We start from the raw sequence: 17,500 nt of genomic DNA, 5'->3' as shown, positions 1-17,500 counted from the left end.
TTTCCTACTATTAAAAAAAGAAAAGATTGCTCTGGCTTGCATGTCAGTTTATAATTGGTACTATCAGCTTCAGAACCGGGCATAGGGGTTTTCGTTCCTTTTTAATTTCCGTGTGCTCAAACCCACTCTGTGAGTGAGGTCTTCCATATATATCAATGGGACCTAGAGACATTCAAAATAAACAAAGCTGTCATTTGAACATGCTGTTGAAAAGCTAAGCCTTCTTAATAAGGAAAGCCAGAAAAAGCATGACACACAGCTGTAGCCAAGGGAAAGTTGTAAGAAGGGAGGGAGATTAATTAAATCAAAAGCCAAATCAGCACAGGAAAGGCAATATTGGTGGCAAGTGCTCATTGGGAACCCCTAAACCCAAGGGGAGCCACAAGAGCAAAGAACAAACAGTTCATGTCTATACAAATGGAAAAGAACATGGTATAAGGCATAATTATGTTATCTGTGATGTCAAGCATTGACCTGGCACCATCTCTTTGGGAAAAAAGCCAAAACAAAATCAAGTAGTTGGTCCTGGAAATTCAGTTTTAGAGGATTTTTCTTTCTCATAGAAGTAACTGGCTCTTATGCTAATGCAGGGAATTACAGCCAATCTGAAGAGCTTTCTGTCTTGTTTATAACCCTTGTAAGAGTCCTGTGTGGGTGCCTGTGGTTCAGCGAAACTTCATTTCTCTTGAGCCAAAATAGATTACCACAACCTGTCTCTCGCTGCAAGCAGTGCCAACTTCCACTTGATGATGGATGAAAGCATGCAGAATATAAATACCTCCCAACCTCAGGGAGTTTGAAAACATAATTGGGATAAAGGTCTATATTTCAGAACATTCCTTTTTAATAAAAATCAATGATGCCTCACTGCCATCAAGAGAACTCAACCACCATGGTTATTTGCTCCCCCCCCCATGATTCAAATTTTAGTTAAAACGCCCTTCTGCATCATCACTTATTTCTCTCCTCAAGTTTATAACTTTATCAGCTCTCTGATGACCCTGAGCCAGCATGCAGGATATAACTTTTACCTCAGGCATATTTCACTGCATTTTAAAAATAAAACAATGTGCCCTTGCTACTTGATAATACATTGTTGTGAAATAAAACAACCCTGGGTTATCTTGTGCATGCTGAACTGTGCTTGGCTCATGAATAGGATAAGGAGACAAAACAACTTATCATCTATATACTGTATTTGGGAAAGTTGCTTGTTCACTATGAATTTGGACACCTCTTAAGATGAAACCAAATTTTGCATTATGGTTCCTGAGATCAACGAGCAGGGTTTTGTTTTTTGTTTGTCTCTATTTGGATACAATTGGGCATCATTTTGAAACAAGACAGTGGAATAAATATTTCAAAACCACTGATTCTAACCACGGATTTAAAAATGGCCCTGTTTTTTGGCTTAGAATTCTTGAGCAGTGCTAGATGCAAGGCTACTAGTCTATGAAAAACATTTACAACATATACAGTTGCGACCTTTATATAGTCCACTATATATGATCCCCAAATACAGCACAGCTAACACTGGAGTAATGGCGTGATTCTACACTATACTAGCAGCAAATTCAACAGCACAATCATCTCAGTAGGAGTTGTTTCTAATATGGAAATCTACACACAGCTAACAGCTTCCTTCAAACAAGCATACTTTTGCCGGGAAAAATGCCAGAACTGTACAGCAACAGAAAATCTGCCATTCCTATAATATAAGCCAAGTCCATAGCCCTGTGGTTGGGAGAAGACATGTAGGCAGACCCACCCCACCTCAGAAGAAATGCTGGAATCCTGTGGCCCTTGGGCCAAAGCTGGTCAACCACCCACTCGTGTCTTAACCACACTGAACTCTTCAGATTACTGTAGTCTCAAAGTAGCCTAACATATGACACATATGTTCGACTCCCTTTTCTCACAGCCATGCACATGGCAATGCAAACCATGTAATCTGGCACTGTGGGGCCATAGGTCTGTGGAAAAGTAGTGGCTTAGTACACAAGAAGTCCCTGGGTACAATGTCCTATGAGAAAGGTCAGGGGGAAACCACATACATTTACAGTGCATCACAATAGCTAATTAGAGCAATTGGTCCAACAGTATTATTCAGGTCTATCTTAACTGTGGCCCAGGAGGCAGTGAAGATTTCTAAATTTCACCTTGCTTTTAATCTGCCCAGGGTTTCTAACCTTCTGTCTTGGCTCTGTAATATTGTAAACTGACCTGCTTACAGCTGTGGGTGCTAAAGCCCCACAAGATTCCCATTTATAGCTTCAGTATTAAAAAATAAATATGAGGACTTTACTCAAAGCTTCCAGTTGTATCTGAAGGTTCCTCCCCCTGGTCTTTGTGTTTTCTAGAAGTGCACCAAGTGAACTTTCTGGATAATAGATAAGGGCTGCAAAATGCCCAGAAACTTAACATCGGGGGCCTCTGTCAAATAAGGATTAAACTTGGGGATTAAACTGTTCCTTTCCTCAAAAACATTCTGTCTCAGTTCTTGGATAAACACATTTAGACACTACAAACAAGCTTCTTCATTGCTTTAAATGTTCCAATTAATGTGTTAAACCAGTATTTTTGGTAGCTCAGCATGTGACCCTCAATATTTACTCACCACATTGTTTATTCTAACAATAAACAGAAAAATAAGTCAGCTACTTTGCAAGTTTGCTATATGTGGATTGAGAAATGCCAATGGTGGTCTATGATGAGGCAGCTGCTCAGAAGCCAGCTGGTGGCTGCAAGTAACCATGAAGGCTGTGCTTGAGAAACACTCTATTAACCACACATAGAACTGCTCAAGATTAAGTCCATGGCACTACCGAAAGAGGTAGTGGAAGGTTCTAGTTAGGTTTATGTGCTCCCCCAGGAACAATAATCCAAAACACAATAGCAACAATAGGGGCGGCCGGGGGGGAGGGGGGGAGCTAACACGACAGCCACCCACAAAGTCCACAACAGCTATACTGACATGGGAATCGTGATGACACTTGCCAACAGTGTCTCCCTATTAGGCACACATGGAAGGCATAAACTGCACATAGAGTCTGCCGTGCATTGACAACAGTGTCTGATCTGTTAGGACATGCCGTGGTCAATGGTTAGGAGGCTAGGCTGCAGGGCCCATTTTGATTTCTGGGGCAGGAGGTGGGGATCTTCAAGTTCTGCTGCATCCTTCTATGCAGACAATGTGTGTAATAGTGAACGCCACACACCTCCCAAAATGGAAGAGTTGCTTGATCCCCTCAATTGATTTGGTTGCCCTTTCCTGCACATTTTCAAGCTCTGCAACATTCATTTTGAGAAGCAGCAACCAACAATGTATGTCGTATTCCAAGGGTGATTGCACCACAGATTTATATGAAGGCATCAGTCACTGCCTCCACATGCTCAAAAACAACAATATTGTGTTTTGGAGGTGGGGGGAAGGAAGAGACAACAAAAGGCAGGGCTGGCGTGCAAGAATCCTATTCTCAACACACACATGTAAGAGCAGAAAGGAGACACATTATAGCAGGCATCCCCAAACTGTGGCCCTCCAGAAGTTTTGGCCTACAACTCCCATGATCCCTAGGTAAGAGGACCAGTGGTCAGGGATGATGGGAATTGTAGTCCAAAACATCTGGAGGGCCGAAGTTTGGGAATGCCAAACTCTTGGAACTACAACTTCATGGGTGTCCATCACGATCCCAAAGCCGAAGTTTGGGGATGCCAGAAGTTTTGGCCTACAACTCCCATGATCCCTAGCTGAGGACCAGTGGTCAGGGATGGTGGGAATTGTAGTCCAAAACATCTGGAGGGCCGAAGTTTGGGGATGCCTGCATTATAGGATTTTTGTTATCTCCTGTCACACACATCCTCCCACCCGCCCCAAGTATCATGTTGATTGTGCAAACTGTGCCTTTAACTGAATCCTCCTCCACCACAGTTCCTACTTGCATTCTCATGTTTCATAGATGGTGATGCTGCAGAAGCAGCTGGCCAGGTGGCGGAGGAGCTGCTATGCTAGCTTCCTGGTAGGCAGGTCGCTGTTGCTTGCTGGGAGGGAGGGGAAGAAAGTGACAGGGAGGTGCAAATGCATGGGTATAGCCAATCCGGCACTCCTGCCAACGTGTCTGCACTTTGCTGACCTCTCCCACTGCCTCCTTCTCAGTAAGCAACAGTGTCCCACCTGCCAGGAAAATAGCATAGTGACTCCACCTCACAAGTTGCTTCTTTGGAACATTCACACACCTTAATGTATGAGTGTGCCTCATGGACTTTTGATGGTGTGCTATGATTGGCTTCTGCATCATCCACCATTAGTGATAGTGGGAAGAGGGTATGGAGGAGGGGGAGGAGTTCTCCTGAGCTCTCCACTACCCCTTGTGAGTGCTTATTTTCACATAAGTTGTTTTGTTGATGCCAACAGGGGAGTTGGGGCCTAGCTTGGGGGAGGATAAGAATCAGACTAAGCTACCCATTCATCTCAGAATGAGACCCCTATCCCTTGCTTCTCCTTATGCCATTCTAATTACATTTGCACAGAACTTACACTGATTTTAACCATATGTTAAATCTTGTGACTATACCATCACAACTTACCAAGCTGGTGTGATTTGGAGCTACACTAGCCAAAGGACTTTTGCAGCAATCCCATCCTTGTCCAGCTAATGTTAACTTGGATAAGACTGCAATGCAATGTGTTTAAGACAACACTAAAGGAGTGTAGATATACTATGGGAAATACAACTGTAGATCTTTAATAAATGCCCTATTAAAATTGCAGAAAGTTAATAATGCTAATAATTTTATTATTTATACCCCGCCCATTTGGCTGGGTTAGAGGCAGTTATCGACAACTGATAATGGGATGAAACGTACGATTGCACACAGCACTCAAAACCATCCTACACAATGTTGCCTTTTACAAGACCTGCATGCATATAGTATGCTTTTCATCCATAAGTATTTCAGTTTCCATAACAACTCGATCCATTCGTTCAGTTAGGTCATTTTTATCTAAGCATTCTGGAATTTGAAAGGGTTGTTTAAGAGCTGCAGTTGCGTTAGCAGCACAGTGAAGGATTTTAAGAGCATTTTGTTGTTGTTAAGGAGAAGCTGGGAAAGAACACTGAAATACTAATATTAGCTAAATAAATCAAACTGTCAGCTTTTTGAAGCAGGGCTGTCTTCTGAAAAGACGTGGAAACCTTTGTTGAAATCTCTATTTAGCCCCTGATGCCTTGGGCAAGTCACTTTGCTCAATTTTAGTTCTCCACCTGCCAACTGGTGATAAAAGTGGCCTACTTCACACTGTTGTAAATAATCTACCTATTTGCAATCCTTTTGCTATTTGCTACTGCTACTTATTTTTATCTACCCCTATTACTAATACAAGGGACCCAGGTGGCACTGTGGGTTAAACCACAGAGTCTAGGGCTTGCTGATCAGAAGGTCTGCGGTTCGAATCCCTGCAATGGGGTGAGCTCCCGTTGCTCGGTCCCAGCTCCTGCCCACCTAGCAGTTCAAAAGCACATCAAAGTGCAAGTAGATAAATAGGGACCACTCTGGCAGGAAGGTAAACGGCATTTCCATGCACTGCTCTTCATGCTGGCCACATGACCCGGAAGCTGTCTGCGGACAAACGCCGGCTCCCTCGGCCTATAGAGCGAGATGAGCACTGCAACCCCAGAGTCGGACATGACTGGACCTGATGGTCAGGGGCTCCTTTACCTTTACCTTTATTACTAATACAACATCTCACTCTTTTTTACTATTCCTACTACTGCTTTTCCTCCTCATTTAGGTAGCGGCAGCAGAGATGCAGGGGCTGTACTTCATTGCATTTAGCACAGTAGGAACCAGATAGCAATTACTGTACGGTAATAGCATGAAGAACGTTAGAGAAAAGTGAAAGTAACTTCAATTCTAATTAGAATAACAAACACATATTTTATAAATTAGAGTTAAAATGTTTTCTTTTTCTTTTTAAGTTCCTAGCAGCACATAATGTCCAGCATGATATAGGACACTAAGATATCCATACATACCATGGCCATCATCCAGAAATTCTGTTATTGTTGCTGAAGTGCATTTGGACCAGGGTTTAGAAGCATCAATGCTTGTTAAGATAGAAGACATAAGCCTCTTATCTTCCATGGAACCAAAGTTCTCCTCACAGAATTTGGAGTCGTCATGGGAAAGTCCAAGGAGATGTCCTGAAGGAAGAAAACAGAATAGCATCTCAGTCTTAATACTCCTTTTAAATTAAAATATCCACCCAACTATTTATTCATTAGTCATTTATTTAAGAATGAGGGGACAAAAAAGCAGCTTGTCGAATAAACCTGCCACTATGTTATTTCTGATTATACTTGCAAAGATTAATGAATGAGATTGGGACTATAAAGTTGGATATAAATAATCTAAATAAACTGAATAATAGAATTGTAGAGTTGGAAGGGACCACGAGGGTCCAATCCCCTGCAATGCGGGAATCTTTTTGCCCAATTTGAGGCTTAAACTCATAACCCCGAGATTAAGAATCTCATGCTCTACTGACTGAGCTATCCTCAAAATCAGTATTTCATTTATTTAGTCATTTAAAATATTTCTTAATCACCCTCAAGCAGGAGATTCCTGGGCAGCGTACAAAAGTGTGATTAAAACTATTCACATATCCAACAAAAACAACAGATAACTCAACAAAAACACACAAAAAAGGTAGTAGAGCAAACACATAAAACCAAGGACCAAAGAAAGCAGTTCCAGTTAAAATAATCTAATCTAGGGAAATAGGAAACTCCTAATCTGGCATCAAAAAGATTGCAATGTCAACATGAGGCATTTTTCATTGAGAAGGCCATTCTGAACCAGCACCACCGAAATGACCACGACTATTTAGCTCGTTATCACAGTGTGATATTAACATAGAAAACCAGTAAGTTTTATTCTAGATATAAAACTACTGTATAGATATTTATAGCTTAGTGTTTGTATAGTGTTTTTACCTCCCCTGCCAGGTACAAGCAACTCTCCATTTACACAGGGGTTGCGTTCCAAGGCACCATGTGCATCAGTGAGACACACATAAGCTCGGCTCGGTATAATGTGAGACCAAGGTCTACTGCTCAATACTGCTACATACTGCTGCAGATGATCCTGGCTACAATGTGCTATAGAGGAGGAGTTGAAGTGCAAGCAAGGGATGCTTGCTACACAAATCTGATAATGCAAGCTAGTGAAAGAACTGATACACCACAGGGGAATATGTGCTGCCCCCACTTCTAAGCTTCTAGCAAGTACTGTAGGATCTAAGCACACAGCTCTCCTGAGACTTCAGCAATGGGCATATAGATTTTGTTAACACATCTCATTCTAAAGAAGGCACTTCATCCCACAGTTGGCAGAAGAAGTAGCATTACTTTATTAAAAGGGTAAAGGGACCCCTGACCATTAGGTCCAGTCATGGCCGACTCTGGGGTTGCGCGCTCATCTCGCATTATTGGCCGAGGGAGCCGGCGTATAGCTTCCAGGTCATGTGGCCAGCATGACAAAGCCGCTTCTGGCAAACCAGAGCAGCACACGGAAACGCCGTTTACCTTCCCGCTGTAGCGGTTCCTATTTATCTACTTGCATTTTGACGTGCTTTCGAACTGCTAGGTTGGCAGGAGCTGGGACCGAGCAACGGGAGCTCACCCCGTCACAGGGATTCGAACCGCCGACCTTCTGATCAGCAAGCCCTAGGCTCAGTGGTTTAACCACAGTGCCACCTGGGTCCCTTATTACTTTATTACTGGCCTACAAATGGCACGTCCTTGTAGCTTCAACCGCAACTCACTGGGAAACACTAGAAGGTGTGGGAGATTGTTTCTAAGATCTAGAGTGGGGTGGCGAACGAAAAGGTGCGTCACACACAAAAATTGTTTCCCCTTAGTTGCTGTCATTCCATGCTACCACATTGCTTAATTTCACTTCTCTCGACTCATCCCTTTTTTATCCCTGAGGGAACATCCAGAGGGAAATTTCCCCTTTCAAATCACTGCCATTTTGGAGATAATGCTCTGAAATCACCAGAAAACGTTCAGCACAGTATTCAGCATGTACAATGCTTGTGTATACCAAGGACTCCTGAAACAAACAATAACAAAAAGGACCTGACATGTAACCATGGGCCAGACTGCACCCTTTGTCAAGCTGTGGATTCGTATACAGTACTTCCAACAGGTTGGAAGAAATTTTAAGACAGAGGCTCTGTATAGTCTTCTTTCTCTGTCAGTGCCAAAAAATCTTGAAAGGCCATCCTGAAACAAAGGGTGCCTTTAAGAAACATGAAGACAGTGCTGGCTTTGCTGTCTCCCTGGCTGATGTTATCACAGAGTGCGCATCAAACTCATCAAATGAGTGGCACCAGGATGCTCTCCTCACTGTTTTAAAGGCACTGCAGGCAGGCGACACTCAGCACTTCAATGAATTCTGAGGTAACTGAGCTCTTATTATAGTCATTTGCAACTGACATCAAGCTTGTTCTGAAAAAGCCAATGGCATGTTAATGAGCTGGTTTTAGTGTGGTGTCCTGAGAAAAAGGCGTGTCTGCACTGGAAGCGCCAAGCTAATACATTGCTCCTGTAATTCTCTCTGTCAGGCATGTTGGTAGGCAGAGGAACAGCTTACCTGGAAGCATCCTATATATGTATACTGTGTAGATATCATGATAAGCACCTGGGACGGGGGATGCATCCGATACTTTACATAAGCGCAGTGGAAAGATGCCTATGACTTTGGGGTTTGAACATGTGTTATCATAATTTAATTTCAAGATTTGGACATTTAACAGATTCTGAAACATTTCTTACAAAGGGAAATGAAACAAAGTAATTAAAATTAATGAAATTATATTGGGCTTATATATTACAGAAAACTCGTATGAAAACAAGCCAAGATAGATTTGGGATGGGTAATTCTACTTGATCAATGGAATTGGATTTGGCATAATGTTCCTCAGCAAACAGTGCTTAAGGGAAGTTTTTACGTTTCTGTTCCATTGGTACGTAACACTGCTACATCCTTATCAGATAAATAGAACAGCCTGTTGGTGGTACAAAGATGCAAGTACTGGGATGCAGTTTTTTTTTTTTAAAAAATAAGTGTCCTAAAATAAGAAAATTCTGGGGGATAAAACCAGGGAACAATCCTATCCTACAGTTATGCTCGAGGAGCGCAACAGGATCACAACTACATGCATTTCACTGATGCAACAATATACTGGCAGAGTGAAATCTATGCCAGTGAGCAGTATCACTGTGCCGGTGGGATCCTGTCACAAAGAAAAGTAGGCCCACTCGCAGGTCACTCCCATCTTCTGTGCCAGAATAATGGTATGATAACAAAGAAGAAGAAGAAGAAGAAGAAGAAGAAGAAGAAGAAGAAGAAGAAGAAGAAGAAGAAGAAGAAGAAGAAGAAGAGGAGGAGGAGGAGGAGGAGTTTGGATTTGATATCCCGCTTTATCACTACCCGAAGGAGTCTCAAAGCGGCTAATATTCTCCTTTCCCTTCCTCCCCCACAACAAACACTCTGTGAGGTGGGTGGGGCTGAGAGACTTCAAAGAAGTGTGACTAGCCCAAGGTCACCCAGCAGCCGCATGTGGAGGAGCGGAGACACGAACCCAGTTCCCCAGATTGCGAGTCTACCGCTCATAACCACTACGCCACACTGGCTCAAATAGATGGTTAAAGTAAAACCATTCCCATTGGGAAGACATATTGGTACATGGTAGATTTGGACACCTACCCGAACCTCCTTCAGTTGGTCCATATGTCCGTTTTGACTGGCTAAAATACTATACTATCTCAGGCGTATGTGTGAATTTTCCTGGAACTTGGGACATCTTTTACACTAAAGGTTTGCTGTCCTATTAAGTTTCAGCACAAAACACAGCCCCGTGAGCACTGGTCCACACGGCTAGGCGCCCTCGGTTGCATGGGAGAAGGTTAAAATGAGTAACGAATCTGAACATGTTGTATTTGTTCAAGACAGACTTGAATTCTACATGTTTTACCTCTGTGCTAAATATTCCTACTTTGATGTCTAGAAATGTGCCAAAATTATTATGAAAAGCATGATTGTAACATTACACAGCTGACACCTAACAGAACAGTGGTTACATGACCAACTTTTAGGGTATGTGTGTCCATATTTATAGAAGTAGTGAAGTTCATGTTGATTTTCCATTAGCTAAATCAAAGCTATACATTAAGGACTTATTCCACTACAACTTGCAGCGTTATTTGGGTTCATTTCTCTCACCTCTCACCCCCCTTGCAACTGAAGCAATGCCCTTCAGTTTTACAAGCAGGTCTGTGATTAGATATTCTCTCTGCTCGGCTACTTTAGGAACTGATTGCAGCAACCACATATTTTCACTTATTAGGTTGAAAACATCATAGCACAATTGAAGGGGCCTCACCAAAAATATTTGGGTTGGAATTTTTGTTGCTGCAGTTGCATGCTTAATGATTGTCTAAACCAGGCATCCCCAAACTTTGGCCCCCAGATGTTTTGGACTACAATTCCCATCTTCCCCAACCATTGGTCCTGTTAGCTAGGGATCATGGGAGTTATAGGCCAAAACATCTGGAGGGCCGAAGTTTGGGGATGCCTGGTCTAAACCCTGGATTGTTTCTGAAGCTTTTCTTCTTTTCTTTTTAAAGGGAAGGTGGTTGTAGTGGCAACAAGAGGACAAGAGAATATTCCCGGTGCTTACATCTGCTGACAGATTTTAGAGTCTGATTTGTTGGTTCGAGAATATTTTGCCTTGTTGTATTTAGCCCTTTTTTCATTCTGAAGTTTGTTTTAAGATATTATGCTTGCAACTTAGATACCAAACATTTCAGTATAATCTCATAGATTTCAATTCTACTTCACTGAATCTTTCATATGTAGCATATGGTTAAAGAGGTGTGTGGAAAAAAGAAGTCAGCACAGTTCTTTGTTGAAAATAATTGTGTTGAATAGTTGCACAGATGAATGAATGCATACATACATGTAAGGGAATCAAATGGAATGCATATATACAGGAATTCTGTTGACATGCACTGCCCATTCATCAAAGGACCATGACAATTCCAAAACGCATGCTCTAAATCAGTGGTCCTTAATCTAATTTTCCTTTACCCACTTGAAAATGGCTGGGGGTCTTGGCAGAACATTTAATAACCTTTTTAATAAGCTTAATAAACTCTAATAAACTATTTTGTCCTACAAATCAAAGCACATACATTACTTGTTCTTAATAACATTTTTTTTCTCCAGTGCTGACATCATAAGCAAAACCAACACCATAGTATGACGATCAGGAGCCTTTGGCCAGGACCTTGTTAGCTGTTCAATAATTCCCTATCAAAATGGCCTTGGTCACTGTCAGAAAGAAAGCATTCATGACTGTTCTGCAGCCTTCCCCTGAGCCACTTGAATCAACCTTGAAGACCACGGTTTACGTACTTCTGCTCTAAATAATGTAGGAATTTTGTTTTGTTTCTTAATACATGGCATTCAAAAGCAAATCTAAAACTGCTTATATTTTTGTTTCCCACTACCTTGACCTGCAAACAGAGAAACAGTGCAATTCCACAGTCCAATTCAACATATAGACATGAAAATGAAGTTAAACAGAAGTGTTTGGAAAAGAATTATTACTACGCACAGGTGTACTACATTTTATTCCACCAGAGTATTGCCGTCACTATGTTTACACTGGACCACTGGACAGAAGCAGTGACACAGCTTGCTAAGAATGCCACACGTCTTACAATATATTTACTCAGGAAATCACAGCTCGCATGAGACATCTGTTTCTCACTGTGGCCATGACTTTTACCTAACTTACCAGCTGGCATAACTGAGGCAGCAGGATGTCAAGCTACTTGCCCAGGTTGAGTCAGCCACAAAGACTAAGGGTCTATGCCGTAACTTGTTTATTTGTACATACACAGCAATGTGCTGATTTGAAAAGCAGTGCGTTAGGCATGCTCCTTGCGAGATACACACCAAGAAGTGATGCTTGTTACAGGCTGCAGTTTTCAAACCTTTTGGGTAACCAGGGCTGGCTACAGCATCAGACATCTTTGGGTGCCACTAAAACCTACCCTGGGCCCCCCTTCAAGAAAATTTCCTGGCCTGGTGCTATGAGCAGCACCTGACAGCCGGATCAAACTGGCATGTCATTTAACATGACAGTGGAGCATAGTGGGAAATTAAAATAGGATCGTCCAGTTACACCTTTACGAATTGGTGCACTGCTGCTACTTGCCACCGTGGCCAGGCAAGACTGCCAGAGCCCATCAAGGGAGAGAGGCAGCCAATCAGAGGGCACGTTGCCCCTCCCCCCCAAAAATCTGGCTTCGGCCTTGGCATGAAGCTAATGATTTGCAGATAAGGATTTTTTTAATGCTAAGGTATTAAAACAGTAAAGCTTTAGTGCTAAAACACACGTGGTATGATCCTGAATACCAGTCAGCTACAAAGATGTTTGTCTTATTAGAAAACTCCCCCCCCCGCCCTGTTATATTCTGCCACACACATAGAGGTCATATTTCTTCAAGGTCAAATTTCAACATCAAGATGCTAACATTTAATGGGAGTCTAATATCATATTAGGGACCCAGGTGGTGCTGTGGGCTTGCTGATCAGAAGGTCGGCGGTTCGAAACCCTGTGACGGGGTGAGCTCCCGTTGCTCGGTCCCAGCCCCTGCCAACCTAGCAGTTTGAAAGCACATCAAAGTGCAAGTAGATAAATAGGAACCGCTACAGCGGGAAGGTAAACGGCGTTTCTGTGTGCTGCTCTGGTTTGCCAGAAGCTGCTTTGTCATGCTGGCCACATGACCTGGAAACTGTACGCCGGCTCCCTCGGCCAATAACGCGAGATGAGCACGCAACCCCAGAGTCGGTCACGACTGGACCTAATGGTCAGGGGTCCCTTTACCTTTACCTTTACTATCATATTGTTTACTAATGCCACTGCTTGCCATTGATAGACAGTAAAAATATAATAGATACTGACACCCATGCTTATCATACATTCATCCCCCCCCCGGCCCTCTTCAAACATAGATTCCAAGAGCTGAGGTCAATCTCGCTTTCCTGCTGCTTTCCGGAGGGCAGGGATACTGAGATTTGGCTCTGGATATCTGGCTGAGGTTTCGAGCTCTGCTGTGTAACTTTTGAAAACATGACCTCTCTTAATCTAATCATCCCCAGAGGGTACATTCACACAGAGATCAGCACAAACTCTAACCACAGCCAAACTCAAGTGGAGATGCTGTTGTGTCTGAAGCACTACCATGGTCTCGGCTAGAATTGTTCCCTTTGATTTTCACATGCCTGAGTTCCCATTAAAAATCACTTCACAGCCTCTGTAACTGCAAGACTGGATTCGGCTTTTAAAAACACTCAAGAAGATCAGCAGTAGAAAAAGTATTGAAGAGTCCCATTATTCTGAAGCAAAGGAGTTTCCTTCTCTTCCGACATGCCAATTACAGAACAGAACAGCTTTCACTGAAAGGGGAAATTTCATGCCATCATGTCCGTACAGCAGGTGGGACAATTATTGCCCTTACAAGTTAATGAAAACAGACCTGGGCAAGCTAAGAATTTGTAGTCAAAGTTTAAACTGGCATTAATCAGCAACCTTTTGCAAAGGTCATGCCCAAGGCTGAAAGCAACAGTTGAAGTCTCTGCCCTATCGCTCACCTCTCACCAAGGCTTAATGCTGAGTGCTCATCTTTTCTCTTTGCCCGAGTAAGCATGTTTATGGGGGCTTAGCCCAAATGCTTTGCTCGCACCAGAAGCTTAAATGGGGAACTTTTCAAAGAAGTAACAATGTGAATGCATTAAATATTTTCTTCCCACAGATGTCAGCAGAGCAGCTGTGGGTTAATTATAGTCTCTGGGTTTTTAGAAAAAGCCACAGAGCCTGATTCAGACACCTGGATATTTGCCCAAACTTTATCTCTCCCAGGGGAAGGCCAAGATGAAAGCTAGACATCCTTCACAATTGTTTCTTTTGCCCATAAGGGCTCCAAAAGATTTGCTCCTGTCTAGCCTAGGGATTGCTCTTATCTAAGCTATCCTGACAAGCCTTCAACTCAAAAGGCTCCCTATTCAGCACGGGCGTTAAAAAAGAAAGAAAGAAGCAACAGTGGATTTTACAATGTTTTTGCATGCACTTTTCAAATAACAAACTACCCATATGGAACACAGTGTTTGCTCAAAGCAGTGCATGCTGCTATTAGGTTAAGAATTGTGTATAAATTACTGACTCACAAAATTTGCATGCCAGATTTGAATGCACCTGTTACAGTGGAAGTTGGCTACATTCTACATATAAAAAAGTAAAATAAAACTTGCACCAATGCCATCAGGAAAAAGAAAGCTCTTGACGGCAGACTGCCTTTGCTTTGCACTCTACCCTGTGACCCAGCAGGGCATCTTCCTATTTTCATCTGCCTAGACCTCCGAACCATCTCTACTGCACCAACCTTGACATTTATCTCATACAGAACCTAATAAAGATCTACCTCCTGTGATGCCTCTTCTGAGTTGGGCCACCAGCTGGAACCATATTACACCTGTTATTCAATATATGCACTAGTTGGTGTTTTGTTTCTGGACTGAATTCTGATTTTTACAAATGACATATAAAGTCTTGAACAGTGTGGAACCTAACTATTTGAGGGAGTACCTCTCTATGTTCTTGCCTGTAAGGTGGCATCTTCCAGCAAGACCCTCCTTACTGTCCTGCCACTGGGAAATTCAGAAACCAGGTGAAAGAGTTTGGGCATTAGTGCCACTGTAATTTGAAATTCTTGAGCCCCAGAAGTGGGGAGAGAGAGCCTGAACTCCACTGAAAAGGGCAAGTCTGTTACGTGGGGGTGCTCCTTGATACAGCTTTGTCACTTGAGACCCAGGTAGCCTCAGGGGCAAGGAGTCCCTATTTCCAGCTATGGCAGGTTTGTGCAGAAAGTATTATTTCTTTTTCAAGCATGCTAGAACATAAAGCCTACACAGAGATAATTTCATATTCCCCGCAGACACACAGCATCCCCAATCAGGAGTGGACTTCAGTCTTTCAAATTTCAGTGGCACCTTGTGCAACGCCAAAATTTGCTGCACCCTACCTTCCATTCTGCACATATGCACAGCGCCATAGTTGTGGTAATCCCCTCTTGGCTTTGCATTCAATGCAGGGGAACCAGTCACGCTGCCCTAAAGTTGCCTCTGCCCCAACCTCATCGCTCCTGCAATTGCTCCACTCACCTATATATTTTGTCCTGAGATAAGGTTCCAGGACTCCCCTCATCTATACTGACTAAGGCATTGATCTCAGGAGGTTTGGCGGTTGTTGATTTCTGCAACTGTAACTCATTCTGCACACCCGTAGTCTTCTACTGTAACACAAAGGAAGCCTGGCTGCATTTAAAATATCAACTGGGGTTGAGCGCTTGGTGGTTGGAAATATGAAGGAAGAGAACGTGAGTAGAAACATTTGTTCCCATCTGATCTCTGTTGATGCCCAAGCTTTCCCCAAGCCAGTACAACCCTCTTTGCTTCTCTTCTATTGTCTTCTCCATTCCTCCCACACATACTTATACATAAAAGTCAACCACATGCAAAACAGATGCAGTGCATGCGGCTAGCTAGCCTTATGGAAGTTATTTTCCTGCATCCATGAGATTTGTCCCATGACCATTCCATGACCACTTCCTGGAACATCTTAGACCATTGTCTGGTATACAGCCTTTTCCTTCCACAACTCTACTTCTATATTGTTCAGACCTCTGGATATATCTGGCTTGACACCATCAGTAACAACAGTAATTTTTGCCAAGAGCGGGGGGGGGGGGGATATGTCTGAGTCTAGGGCCATGTAGCTTATGGCATGCTTTTAAAAGACAGCTATTCATGGAAATATCTGTAAGATGGTGAAGCTAGTTCCATCTGTGGTAGTAGACTAACATGGCCACTCCACTGGACTTGGGTCTCCCGCTGTTTTTTGTACTACAATTCCCATCATCCCTGACAACTAGTCTTACTAGCTAGGGATGATGGAAGTTGTAGTCCAAAAACAGATGGAGACTCAAGTTGTGGAGGTTGAAGGGGGTGGGGGAGAGAGAGGGGGCAGTAAAACTTCCCAGCCAAGCAGGTCCCCTACAGCTCAACAGGACAAAACATTTTAATATTTGAGAACTATGAGTTTAAGGGATTCTTATTGTTTAAAAAACTGATCTGATCTGCCCTCTATTTACAGACCACTACAACTATCTCCAACTTAGTGCCGTCCAGATGCTTTTGGACAACAACTCCTATCACTCCTCACCATTGGCCATGATGGCTGGGGCTGATGGGAGTTGGAGTCCAACAGTGTCTGGAGGGCACCAGGGTGGGGAGGACTGAATCAGTAAAATTGGTAGTCCTGTTCGGGCACGCTGCTTGCATGTAAAAATTTTAAAAAACAGAGCCGCCAGAATGTATTGGCTCAAAGATGGAAAACAACAGAAATTCCAACAGTTGACGAGTGGCAGGTTAAGATGATGGAATATCCAGAGCTGGCCAGGATGACTGGAAGGATAAGGGAGCAAAAAGACCAGAAGTTCCAAAAAGATTGGAGTAAATTTGTGGACAATTTAAAGGAGTACTGTAAAAATGTGAATACACTGACAGGATTAACATAAAACCTACAATAGAAACAATAGATGTTTCTGTCTATAAATGAGATAGACTTATTTAAGAGAATGACAGAGACAAAGAGGGAGAAAGCGCATAAGAGGAAAGATCTGAAAACCAAAAGTGGAGAAGGAAGGAAGTTGTGTTTGGCAGAACATTAATATGTTTTGGAGGCTAGGATTAGTATAGTAATAGCTGTATTAAATATAATTGAAATGTAACAGATGAATTGTTTTATTTATTATTATTTTCTTTCTGTATTTGGGAAAACAATAAAAAATATAATAATAATAAAACATGAATTTATTTTTAATCAAATGAAATACTGCGCCTTCCATTGTATGAAATTACATTGCGAGGGGGAGCACTTAAAAAAAACACCCCACAAGATAAATAGGAGGAAATAAACAGGAAGGAAGGGAAGAAAAGAAGAACTAAAATGCAAAAATGGGTAGCTTCAGGAGGCACAAGGAGCCACATAATATGAGTTTGGGGGCTGTATGTGGTTCATGGGCAACAAGTTGCCTCCCTCTGGGCTAAATTGCCTGGTAGCAGCTCTCTAGAATTCCCTTGCTTTACTTGGAGATATCAGGAATTGAAGCCGGAATCTTTTGCATGCATAACAGGTACTCTACCAGATTGCTACAGCCCTTCCTCCAATCTCCAATTTGGCCAAGGTTAATAATTGTAACGTAAACTAATTCATTTTCTAAGAAAGTCTCTTTGTAGTAAGGAAATGCTTGGAGTTGATCAATCTGAATGGTTAATTTTCATGCTGCCCTCATACAGGCCATGA

The 17,500-nt window shown here is 42.5% G+C and overlaps 1 protein-coding gene across 1 annotated transcript in view; it reads right to left on the bottom strand.

The window, feature by feature from the left end:
- ADAMTS5 (ADAM metallopeptidase with thrombospondin type 1 motif 5) overlaps positions 1-17,500 on the bottom strand; it is a 44,626-nt gene that overhangs the window by 6,684 nt on the left and 20,442 nt on the right. Inside the window, exon 3 of the mRNA XM_035115079.3 lies at positions 6,036-6,203. Within this exon, the coding sequence (XP_034970970.1) occupies positions 6,036-6,203 (168 nt within the window). The remainder of the gene's footprint in view (positions 1-6,035; positions 6,204-17,500) is intronic.

The sequence above is a fragment of the Zootoca vivipara genome, chromosome 4 (assembly GCF_965207765.1).
Source record: "Zootoca vivipara chromosome 4, rZooViv2.hap1.1, whole genome shotgun sequence".
Lineage (NCBI taxonomy): Eukaryota > Metazoa > Chordata > Lepidosauria > Squamata > Lacertidae > Zootoca > Zootoca vivipara.
Note: the sequence above shows the minus strand (reverse complement) of the source record. Positions and strands in the feature narration are given on the sequence as shown.